The following is a 12800-nucleotide window of genomic DNA, read 5'->3' on the forward strand; positions in this document are numbered from 1 at the left end:
GATAACGGTGTCGTGGTCATGATTTGAATTAAAGTCACTATGCACTGATGGGGGAAAGTTAAACTTCTCCTCAGGAATTTTGTTTCCAATTTTACCTCTGTATTTGAGTCCTAAAAAAGAAAATAATAATAATGCCAATGATACCAAAAATGTGAGGCTTGGGTTCTGAAAACTTATTAGTAGAGCAAAAATACATCACAAACATACAAAAAAAACCATGTTGCTTGTCCCTAACACCTGGTGTCTAGTGGACTATGTCGGTTTCATGTAACTATTAGAATTAATTGCTATTATATATTTGCTGTTGTAAAGATGATTCAAAAGATGTGACTGAATTTAAATAATGTTTCATTTAATTACTATTGATTCAAACTCTTACCAATCAAGATGATGGTCTCTATTTGATCATTCTGGTTTTTCTCAGCTCTCTTGTCCTGCATAGGTGTGTTTATCTTACATTCAACAGAACCAAAAAATAAGAACATGTTTCCTATTAATTGATTTCTGATACTAACAATATACTATACATTCACCATTATATGCATTGAAGAAAGGAAACATAAGAAAGAAAAAGTGAGAGAGAAACAAAGCAAAAAGGACATGTGACTAAAATGCAGCAGAGTTCTAACCTCCCACTCCCTCTGTAATAAAAAGGAAAAAAGAAAACATATTATTTTACCATTACAAATTCAGCAAAATAATCCTACTAAAATTACTAATAACTCTAACCACAAATCATTGCATCATTAGATTTCTTATTGCTCAAAAATCCATAAATACTTTCCAATCTTTTTTTTTAAAAAACAGTTGGCTTGAAGAATAAGAATATGTTTCAAATGGCAATAAGGCCACGTTTGAGAACAGCATGAAGAACTGGTGGCATTCCAACAGGAAAAGGGTGTGATCCTATCTGGGAAAGAAGCCTGCTGCTGAAGACAGTCAGGCGAAACTCTCAGACTAAACAGCTGGCTTACTGACAGCCTATATTCCCAGATATTAAACTTTAATTGGCTATTTTTTGCCATTGCATGCAGATGACCTCTATGTTTTCCCCAGCTCCACTCAGAGTTAGTAAGTTTACTTTCTGACTGCACAAAAATACATTTTGGACTGCATCACATTTCTATTGCTAGGTAGGCAACTGAGATGTAGAGAGTAACAATTCAAACTCTGTTTCTGCTTATAATAAATGTAATTTTCATCTTTTCTGACATAAGTTGTGCAAATAGACTCAATGTATTTCCAAGTAATTAATAGCCTTTTGCACCCCATTCACCCATGTGTTTTCTCTTTTAGGCATGGTATTTCCTTACTTTCCACGACTGGGTCGCTACAACTTTAACTTCCATGAAGCTCAGCAAGCCTGCCTGGAGCAAGATGCAGTTATAGCTTCTTTTGACCAGTTATATGAAGCATGGCGATTAGGTCTGGACTGGTGCAATGCAGGCTGGCTCAGTGATGGATCAGTGCAATATCCTATCACAAATCCCAGGGAACCTTGTGGTGGGAAGAACACAGTGCCTGGAATCAGAAATTATGGCTTTTCAGATAAGGACCTAAGCAGATATGATGTTTTCTGTTTTACATCCAAGTTTAATGGTAAGGAATTCTGATCCCCCCCCCCCCCTCCGTTTTTTTAAAGAAAATGTTTTAGGGAAGGAAGAGCAGAATTCAGTGTTATTTACTTACTTAAGAAAAATCATAGCTTGATGTGTGGAGGGGTGGGGGAATTGGACTACAAAAACATATTCTAGTGGTTGTAATCCAGCAAAGTAACTTTTGCAAGATCTGGTCTTAAGTAAATGTAAAGTATGTGCTTTGTATGGAGAAGGCTTCAGATTCAATCTGTAGCATTTTAAATTAACACAAGCAACCAGCATTCTCTTGGGTGGTTGCGAATATCCTTGCGGATTATGGAGATGTGACAGCAGATCAGAGCATCCTCAAGAAGATTTGTGTTCCATAATATCTTTCTCTAGAAATAAAATAACAGTCTGGCAGACATAACCTATTTTGTAATGTTCCCAGAACCAAAGCTGAGAACAGATGCTTTTTGGTCTGCAATTCTCCAAATCCTGCATGATAGTTTGGGCATTTTAGGAATTGTTGTCAAAAAGACAACTTCTTCCGATTCTGTCCAGGTTGTATAAAATAGATCAAAGATCAACAGGGCTTCTATTTTATTTATTTATTTTAAAAAAGTTTTTTTAAAGTTTCCCCAAAAAGGTTTCTATAGACTTATGGGTAGAGCAGGTCAAGAAGCAGAAGTAGTGTCTATAAAAATACTGTGTGTGTTCTGAAATATTTTTACTGAAATTGGAAATGTCATACAAGTTGAACAGAAGGTTTGCCTTTAATGAGAAGAGGTGGGGCATAAAGAGATGGGAAATTACATTTTTTTTCCTGGTGTTAGAATGCAATAATAGCCAAGTTGTCATTTGGCAAACTAAACTGCTTTAATGCCTGGAAATAACTACACAAAAGAAAAGATCAGGACCATTGTTCAGCAGACGTTGCTTTTCAGCAACAGACTGGTTTATCACTCACTGAGATGTGGGTCTCTCGCATGTGTCTTAAGTTGAATGCATTTACAGAGCAGATGTTTGGCCTCTAGCCCACAGACTGAGATACTCCCATTCTCTGCTTATGCTCTAGGCATTATGCACAACAAAATTTATTTGCCTTAAAACATGCAAAAAGTAAACATCTCTTTTGCTTTGGACAAATCTGAGTTTGCATTTCCAAAACAAACAGACTTTAAAACATTGAGCAAATGTTTTTCAGATCCTGATCCAGCTAAATTCTTGCAAATGGGGCTGATTAAACTGATGCATATACATCCTATGCCATTTCAGCAGTTTTGTGTAATTTGTGGAAAATAAATAAATATAGTGGGATCAAAAAGGGCTAGCCAATTGCCATAGCATGGAGACACTGTCATGCTGTGCTGCAGCTCTCAGAAGCCCCCATCCAGCATTTACTCCAGCCATGATTGTTGCAGGTTCTGGGGTGTATGGTGCAATTTTTTCTCCAATATTGGCTTTTCACTTCTTATGATGAAATTTGCTTTCATCTCATTAACTGCTGTGTTTTTCATGCCTCATTCTCATGCATATATGTTATGTTGCTGTATAAGTATTATATAATAGAAGAAAACAACATTGGACATAGTGAAATGTGACAGAATATTGAATATGTGTTCGGTTTTTATCCAAACTTAAAATAGCTATCTGAAATTCTGAAATGAATTCCAAATATTGGTTCTGCACTCTGGATCATCCCATAACTACACACAAAAGCCTGGAGTAAATTTGTTGCCCCCCTGGCTGGGAACCCCCATTGACTACCCATTGACTGGATATTTCTAATTATGTGCATTTATGTGCACTCTCTCACCATCCCATCATGAATTTCAGCTTCTTGACAAGAGAAATTTGAGTTAATAGTCATTATATCACCACCACTGTCCTTCTCCACATGTATAGTCAATAATAATAATAATAATAATTCTTTATCTCCCACTTTTCTCCCTAAACAGGACCCAATGTGTCTCACAACATTTTAAAAACAATACAAATCAACCATACATATAACAATAAAACCAATTCTAAAATAAAACATAAACATTTCAGTCAATGAATCAATCATAGTTAATAGAGGTTTTCTCAGAATTTATGTCAAATCAAAACAGCAAATTACTGACTTAAAAATAGCAAAAATCATACCAGGAGATAATTTTCTTGAGTTTTAGTAGTGAGGGTCAAATAAAAGTGCAACAATGTTTGAAATATAATAGTAACATTAAGATGAATAAAGTTATTGAGCAAACAAAGCATGTAGTGGCACATGGGAATAAAACTTGATTTATGGAACTGTATGTATATAACAAATACTTATTTTTCTTATTCTTCTTTGGTATACTTTAAACCACCATTTAACAAAGGTACCAAGGGGGAGTACAACAAATCAGATGAAACATGATATTTAATTAACAGCAGTTAATATTTGCATCGTTCTGAATTTCTTCATTCAGTCCCATCATTGTACATCAGTGGTTCTCAACTTGGGGTCCCCAGATGTTTTTGGCCTACAACTCCCAGAAATCCCAGCCAGTTTACCAGCTGTTAGGATTTCTGGGAGTTGAAGGCCAAAAACATCTGGGGACCGCAGGTTGAGAACCACTGTTGTACATGAATAGGGGTGTGGTTTATATTTTAGTGCAAGTTCACAATTTATCAAAGGACAATATATTTAAATGATCAATATGATTTGCAATAGTAGGAAAACAGTAGGAATTATACATTGAAGATTCCTTTACCAATCATTTTAGTTTTGCCTTGGTTATCTTTTCATGCTCTTTATGTTATTTTCTCTGTGTTTATTAGGCCGTTTTTACTACCTAATTCACCCGACCAAGCTGACCTATGATGAAGCAGTGCACGCTTGCCTCAAAGACGGTGCACAGATTGCTAAAGTAGGCCAAATGTTTGCCGCCTGGAAACTCCTAGGATATGACCGCTGTGATGCTGGCTGGCTGGCTGATGGCAGTGTCCGGTACCCGATCTCCAGGCCAAGAAAACGCTGCAGTCCTACTGAAGCAGCGGTCCGCTTTGTGGGCTTTCCAGATAAAAAGCACAAGCTCTATGGTGTCTACTGCTACAGGTCATACCAATGAATGTACCTAGAGCACAATAATGTCCAATTCATCAAGAACATGTGAAGGATTTTGTTTCAGTATGAACTCATGCAAATTACCAAAACTGTGATAAATCTTTTTTACTTACTGTAAAGAGTCATTTTCATAAAACCAACCCATTGATTTGTTTTGGTTATTTTTTAAGGAAAAAAGTCATTCCATAGATATTTTAAATTAATATAATTTAAAGGAAGCTCTAGGTAAAGATGTGCTTGAAGAATACCTATTAAGCTACATCATTCTGACAAAGCATTTCTTTTTCTTCCGTGAATGGGGCATGCAATAGCTTGATGATTGCTAGGACTAAGTTAAGGAATGTAAGGCTACTCAAAGCAAAAAACCTTTCTCAAGGGTAATAAGTTTACATATTTGCATCGTGTTAAAATGGACCAGTGAATAATAACTGAGATCTCCATGTTCTTATTGCAGTGATCTCTTTTTAACTGCCATCCCTTGTGGTTTTGTGAGCAGTTAAAAACAATGACGTGGACACAATTCAAACCAATAGTCTTTTATAGTCTACAGTATGTGAATTGTTTCACTATTTAAAATCATGCCTTCAGCAAGGTTCTGCTCATAATCCCATAACATTCCAACAAGCACAGTTAAGTCTTCTCAATATCATTCCTGGTTTTATTATGTATGCAGTAGAAATGTGTGTATGAATAATTAAAGAATGGACTCTAATTTCTTCTAGTCTTTAACACAAAGTAAATATACCTGCGATGTATTGCATTACTTTGAGTAGCTTTATGGGAGTATTCCTAAAGGCCATTTTGCTAAGCAGCATTTAGCATCTACTCAGGGCAGTTATATATAAATGAACTGCTGGACAGAATCACACACAAATGTATTAAATATAGCAGCTTGATTTCATGATAGCTTTTAAAATATTACTGTCTTTATAAATGAAACATTTAAATATTTAATATTTTTTCCTTAGTTACTCGTGTGGGAGATAAGCATTTGATTAATCTTGAAACATAATATCTATCCTATGATTAAAAAACAAAAGAAGAAAACTGATGGGGTAAATATCTGTATATTCAGTGGCCCATGATCCAATACTACCTGTATAACTCCAGTTTCACTCAGGGCCCATCTGCACTGCACCATTAATAGAGTTTAACGCCATTTTAATTACCATACCCAATGCTATGGAATCATAGGAGTTACTGTTTTAAAAGGTCTTTAGCCTTTCTTTTTTGCCAAAGAGTGCTGGTGCTTCACCAAACTACTACCCCCAGGATTCCATCACATTGAATCATGCCAATTAAAGTGGTGTCAAACTGCATTAATTCCAGAGTGTAGATGCACCCTCAACTACTTCTGTGAGTGTTCCCATTCATTTTAGTGGAGGCAGCCACTCTTTTACATAAATCCCTTTGTACCTATGGATCTATGCAACCACAGAAGTGAATGGGATTGTCTTTGCAAGTCATGGAGCTCTTTGCCCACACTGAAGTCTTCATGCCTATAAGCATTCATTTTTTCAAAAAAAGTAAAAACAACTATGCCAACATTCTTGATCTTGACTCCTTGAAATATTACTGTTAAGGTTCTGCAGATCTTTGAAGAGTTCAGTTTTTAGACTATGAAATAATCAGGCCAGGTGATCATTGCAGAAACAAACAAAAACATTTCGGACCTTCTAGATATTACCTGAAAGCTTCTTCCGAATGCATCTAAGGATGGCTCTTCAAATTTCACCAGCCTCCACGCTTCTTAAAATTTCCATTTTTGTGGCCACATATACAGATCTAGGCTAAGTTAGTTTGCTGGGAAAGCGGATAAAGCAAGTTATCAGCATTCTCCTTTCCTCTATTTTGATTATCATATTTCTGCTTTCAGTGGGACACATTGAAATCCTCTAAATATCTATTCAGAAGTGAGTTCAGAGGAGACTTGCTCTTAGATAATTGGCTAAGAAATGGCATTCTTTTATATCACTATCTTTATCTAGATCAGTGGTTCTCAACCTGTGGGTCCCCAGGTGTTTTGGCCTACAACTCCCAGAAATCCCAGCCAGTTTACCAGCTGTTAGGATTTCTGGAAGCTGAAGGCCAAAAGCATCTGGGGACCCCAAGTTGAGAACCACTGATCTAGATTAAGGTCCTTGCATGCAGATCTCAGTAATTAGAAGAGCTTCTTTCTTCTTTCAATCTAATGAATCTTTTACTACGTGGAAGGAATGCGGACGATTGATTGCAAACTTTATTATTTTCACAGGAGGACGCTGGCACACTAATGAGAAATATTCTTTCTCTAACCTTATTAGTAAAAATAACAGTATATTAGTACTTCTTGACAACAGTGTCAACAATACTGTTATTTTAAATGACTTATGAATAAAGCAAGAAGAGAAGGAAAGACAAAAGAAATGATACATGCATTTGCATTGATTAATATACAGTATAAACATAAGCCTTAATATGATTCTGAATTCCTTTCTGCACTGTTCTATTTAGTAGCCATGTTGACTGATTGCTTTTAATAAGAAGAAAAACTTATAATTTGACATATGTAGATATTTTTTTTTACAAAAAAAATGAAGAAAATTGGATCAGAAAGGTTTAGGACCTTAGATCCAGAGATAGTTTGCATGGCCTTCACAAAAGATTCCTTCAGAATTGTTCAACTACTACTCATTTCCTCCATAATGCATCATTCTCAGACCACATGTGTGGCTGTGGGTGGTGTGACGGTTTTGGGAGGTGTGGTGCTAAAAGCCCAGCAAAGTTTTGATATTTCCACAGAGTTTTGCTACTTTGTCTTTGGATTCAAACCATGATCGAAAAAAATGAGACTTAGGTGTGAAAGGCTTCTGTTGATGAAGGAAAATAGATGGTCCTTGTTGAATTTTGAAGATTGTTACTCTACTTGGAGTAACTTTTATTTAAGCACTGCTAGTGTGAACCCTATGATAATTTACCTGAAAACAGAGCTCAGTGGATACAATGGGATACATTCTAAATAAAGCATTCATCATAAATACAATAGCTGAAATCCTGTTGGTATCTTACCATTTGTAGCAGCCACTTTCAATTCAAGATTGAGAAAGCAGAGTTCCATATTTATGCTACAAGTGTGCATGGATATGCCTTGTTCATAGATGTGCATGTGTATTGCATATGGTTTCACGATTATGTATACATGATTTTCACCCAGCTGTGCATGGGTGTGCATTTCACAAACAGATCAATGCATATTTAGTTTTCCAAAATCACAGCTTACTAGTATGGGGGCACTAGTACTGCCACAAAAGGTAATGTGTCTAAAAGATATTTCCTGAGTGGAGATTCTCAACTCATTGGAAAATTAACTAATTGGAACAATAATTTCAAAAGCCTGTTGAAAAAATGTCATTTCAAATTTCATGCTGTTAGCTTGGTGCCTTCCTTGGTGACTTCAAATGCCTCAAGAGGATCAACATTTTCTTTTGACAATAGTGCCACAGTTAAATGGGATCATATGAGATTCTAGCATTCCCTATGCTATCCAAAGCTTTTGTGTGTGTGTTTGTGCGTGTGGCTGGAGTTATACTTTAAAAATGTATCTGTTCTGACTTACATACAAATTCAACTTAAGAACAAACCTATCTTGTTTTTTACTTGGAGACTGTCTATTACTACCAAATCTCTGCATCAGCTTGAACATTAAATATGCATGCATTTATAACAATATCATATGAAAGAAAATGGTACATTACTTCCTTAAGAACAGCAGTTCCAGATTGTGCCCTGTATTAATGGTTCATCTGACTGAAATATCCTCTGCAAATGTTATCCTAGATTTGGATTTTTTTAATTATCTTGCCCAGGTCATGGAGGGCACTATAAGGTCACCTTCAATTTAAGACACATTCATGTTCAATTTCACACATATTTTTGACACATATTTTTATATTCAGGTCATTTGTTTGTTTTGCTCAATCTTTTGCAGGTACAATGAAATACTCTTGTCGTTTTGTTGTTAACTGCAAAAGCAAAAGCTCATGGCCCTTTGTCTATAGTTCTATGTGCATTTACCTAGGATTTAGTCTCATTGAACTCAGTGTTGCTCGGTCCCATCCTGTAAATAAACATGCAATCCTAAACATGTCTCTTCAGGGTTATCAGGGCCAAAGATAATGCATTAGATACACAGCATGCAAGTGAAACTTTTTCCTTCATATTTTCTAGTGCACACCCCAGATGGAAAGTTTAAATATACATATGAGTTTTGTTTTTGTTTCTCAACTTCTACATTATGGGAAGGTGGAGATTCAGGACAAAATGCAGCTGGAGGAAGAGATTTTGATCTCCCTACATTTGTGTTTTGTTCCCTTTTCAGTCTAGGGTCTACTACTTAATTTTTGCTCATAATTCTTTCTTAGAAAAGAAAAAAAGACCTTAGCTACATGCTATGAACTGGGTATATTGTGCAATTTGAGTGTCGGAATGAGTCCCATTAAATTAAACAATGGATACAGGATTACAACAGGAACTGGCAACATATGGCCTAAAAGATTCAGTCCCCACTATTGCCAAATTTAGGTTGCTTAACAACAGAGTGATTTCACTTTAAAACAAGTACTGTGAAGAGTGTGCAGCATCTTAAACTAAAGCATTTCCCTGAAATCCTCATGGAAAGAAGGTTTGATCCTAAATCAGGCATCTTGCATGCCTGATTTAAATTAAAATTACTGGTGTGGTTTGTGATTAATTTATAAAGCAGATCTGTTGGGAGTTTATTCTATGGCTAACATCCTTTTGGAAACAAATGATGTCATTAACCAATTTACCAGGTTGCAAATGTTTAGAATGGCAGTGTTGTGTAACCATCATATTTCCAGAAGGGAAAGAGTTGTTAGAGCTGTGCTTTTGAGAGCATTGTGCAAATGGAGCAAGCAGCATGGCCATTACTCAACAGTTGTGATATGCAACAGAAAAGCATTTTGCAAGAATGGCTGCCCTGGCCCAACGAAGTTGCCCAATGAGGTTGTGCTTCTATCACCCTAGAAATATGGGTGGATCCAGAAAGGAGGGCATTGAAAGGTCATGGATATCCAACACCTTACCAGAAAAAAGTCTCTACCATTTATGGTGCCCTATTATGTTATTGGAACACTTTTGTACAACAGGACATCTTGTATGGATTTCTGTAACACTATTGCATATTATGTCAGTGATTTTGCACTGTCATTGCAAATATAAGCATTGCAGCCTGTGATGCAGGATCTCAGTCCTTGTTTTGAAGTTGATATTTGGTCCTAGAATCCCAATTCAGCTTTAAAACAAGGTACATGTTCTGTATAACTGAACCAGTATAGTGGCAACAGTGGAACTATACAACTCCAGGTGATGCAGGGAAGAACAATGAGGCCTTAGGACTGCTGGACATTTCCCACCCTGTATATCCATTTAAATATTCAGGGCTGAACAAAGTATCCAATTCCCATAGAGTACTGTATTACTTTTATATCTTTATGAGATTGTATATGTGTATGTGTCAATATTGTTTTGAGTTCAAATGGTAGGTATAGTACCCATGTGCCCTGCAAGTAGTGGGCATCACTAGAAGCTTTAACATGCCTCAGTGAAAGAGTCTCCTGGGCAATAAAATACTTTAGCTAAAAGCGAATGGGGTTACAGTTTCTGTCAGAGTGTTTGCACACTCAGTGTGTTCCTCTTATCTTCCCTGCAGTCTTTCTTTTTTCCAAGTTTACAGAACGAAAATTAAATTGGACACTCTTGTAAGACTGCTACTCTGGGAGAAAAAATGGCGTGCTTTTTATTCATGCTGTTGGGGTATACACTCAGATGCTGGACAATAACATACAATCCAGATGGCTTTGATTGTGTCACTTAGAAAATATGTTTGAATGTCCTGCTATGTCTTCAGGTGCTCACAGAAGGCCAGTGTTATCAGAAAAGGGGTCCTACTAGCTAATTTCCCTGATATTTCTGATGTAGAGTGTCATCTAAACTTTGATCTCTCCCTAAATTCTAAATCGTCCAATCTCATGTGGTGTTTTTACATTTAAGTAACTTTTGGGGAAGTCTTAATAATCTTTTTCAGCATCTCTCACTAAAATGTTGTTTATTTATTTTATAGTGTAGAATTATCTGATCTGAATTAATTGTTCCAATAATGAGATACACGATACTTAGAAAAATTCTTGAAATTGATTTTCTCTGGAATTGTCAACCTGTCACTAGCACAGAATGTCCTAAATTCTAAAGCCAGCCAGCTTCTAGATTGAACTCAGAGCTACTCCAATATATAGCCATAACCAAACATAGCATTTTCACTGGCTATGGCACAAAGACAGGACTTTAAGGGGAAAATATAAGCCAGTGGTTCCCATCTATGGGTCCGCCATGTGTTTTGGATTTCGCCCCAGAATTCCTGACAGTTGACCAAATTGGCTGGGGCTTCTGGGAGTTGAAGTCTGAAACATCTGGAGAAAGTTTGGAAACCACAAATCTGGGCTAATCAATACTGCATCATCAGACTAATCTTCAGATCAAATCTTCCAGTCTTCTAGGGCAAAGGATCATAAAATAAACATTGAAAAAAATCATCTTGGCCAATAATGTAGTCCATTTTGTTTGGGTTCCATCTGTCATATCAGACATGGGGAAAGTGCAGACATATGTTGTTTCTATGCCAGCTAGGACTTCTGGGAGATTTAGTCCAACAACAGCTGGAAGGCCTTACTGTTTCCACCCCTGTTTTAGATATGGTTAATTAGATAAAGTTTCCAAAATCATAGCCCATCCAAATAACACAACTACAGGGTTTCTGTGCTCTGAAAATAACATGTCATTTAAGAGAGGATTGATTTTCTCATAAATATTCTAACTGAAGTGAGAGTAACCGCATATCTCCAGAGATATCATAGTACTTCTAAATAAGTTTGCAAAAAGCAACTTCTTACATGGTAAGTAGGAAAAATAATATAAAGTTGTCATTACAAAGAAAATGAAAACAAAGTAAGCTAAATGATATTTATTTTATACAGTTACTAAAATGAATAACAACTCATAAGCTTTATGACATAACTGGTATTTACAGAGCATTCTTCTATGAGGAAATTGTGCTTGGATAGGGTCTGAAGGGAATGCTTTAGAACTGGTTTATGTCAGTGCTACTGTTCTAAAAAAGACAAAAACGATGATCATATAAGAATGAATTAATGCGCTGTGTCATTTTTCTTGTATTTCACATGTATCTAAATTTTAATGTCCTTAAATGGCAACAATTACATCATGTTGATCTTTTTCAAAATAAAGAACTTCTTTCTTTCTGGACAAACAATATTGTTTTTCAAAAAAGTGGGAAAGCTCTTTTCATCTGTGTCGGGCTTGTCTCTCATTAGGTTTATGGGTAAGATAAATAACCAATATTGATGGTCATCTTATTTCTACCATGTGGAGAAGATGCGTAAGGAGCTGATTTATGTTTTACTGATCATTCAGCATTTCATTCAATAGATCCACTCTTAACTGGGAATAACCAATAGACTTCAGCCAAAACCCTACTGTCAGTCCTGACCAGAGCACACCCATTCAATCAATTAGAGCCATCTATCTATCTATCTATCTATCTATCTATCTATCTATCTATCTATCTATCTAGCCTCACAATTCAACAATTAATTCAATTGGTCTATTCTAATTCAGATTAATCAACTGGATTCTGGACACATTCTAAAATTGTCCTTTTCTTTAATATCTGGAAACTGTTGTACAGACAAAAAGTCTGGGTGGCTATGTGTATTTCTTGTGATGCTTTAATACATGCTATGGTTTGAGCCCTTGATATAATGTTACTCATTACACATAGAACAAGATGTAAACATTTAAGCACTTTTTATAGCATTAGTAGCTAGCACCATTTTCTGGGCTCCTCTATAATGCAGATTTTTTTTCTCTGTTCTTCCTTACCTTTTCCTGCCATTCTTGGATGTCTAACTAACCCTGAAACCTGCATTTAAGTTCTGTTGGCCAGTGTTATGGATTCAAGAAAAGCAGAGTGAAGAAGAACAAAGTTACTGATCGAAGGCAATCTTTCCACATTTCCCAACTAGGCAGGGATCAACTACATAATAATCAAGGGG

The 12800-nt window shown here is 36.1% G+C and overlaps 1 protein-coding gene across 3 annotated transcripts in view; it reads left to right on the forward strand.

The window, feature by feature from the left end:
* The window catches only part of HAPLN1 (hyaluronan and proteoglycan link protein 1), a 78446-nt gene extending 66448 nt beyond the window's left edge, over nt 1-11998 (forward strand). For all 3 annotated transcript variants that reach the window (XM_060761737.2, XM_060761739.2, XM_060761738.2), the window contains exons 4-5: nt 1297-1599; nt 4386-11998. In XM_060761737.2, the coding sequence (XP_060617720.2) occupies nt 1297-1599; nt 4386-4675 (593 nt within the window). In that variant the 3' untranslated portion in view covers nt 4676-11998. The remainder of the gene's footprint in view (nt 1-1296; nt 1600-4385) is intronic.
* The last annotated feature ends 802 nt before the right edge of the window (nt 11999-12800 follow it).

The sequence above is a fragment of the Anolis sagrei genome, chromosome 2 (genome assembly GCF_037176765.1).
Source record: "Anolis sagrei isolate rAnoSag1 chromosome 2, rAnoSag1.mat, whole genome shotgun sequence".
NCBI lineage: Eukaryota > Metazoa > Chordata > Lepidosauria > Squamata > Dactyloidae > Anolis > Anolis sagrei.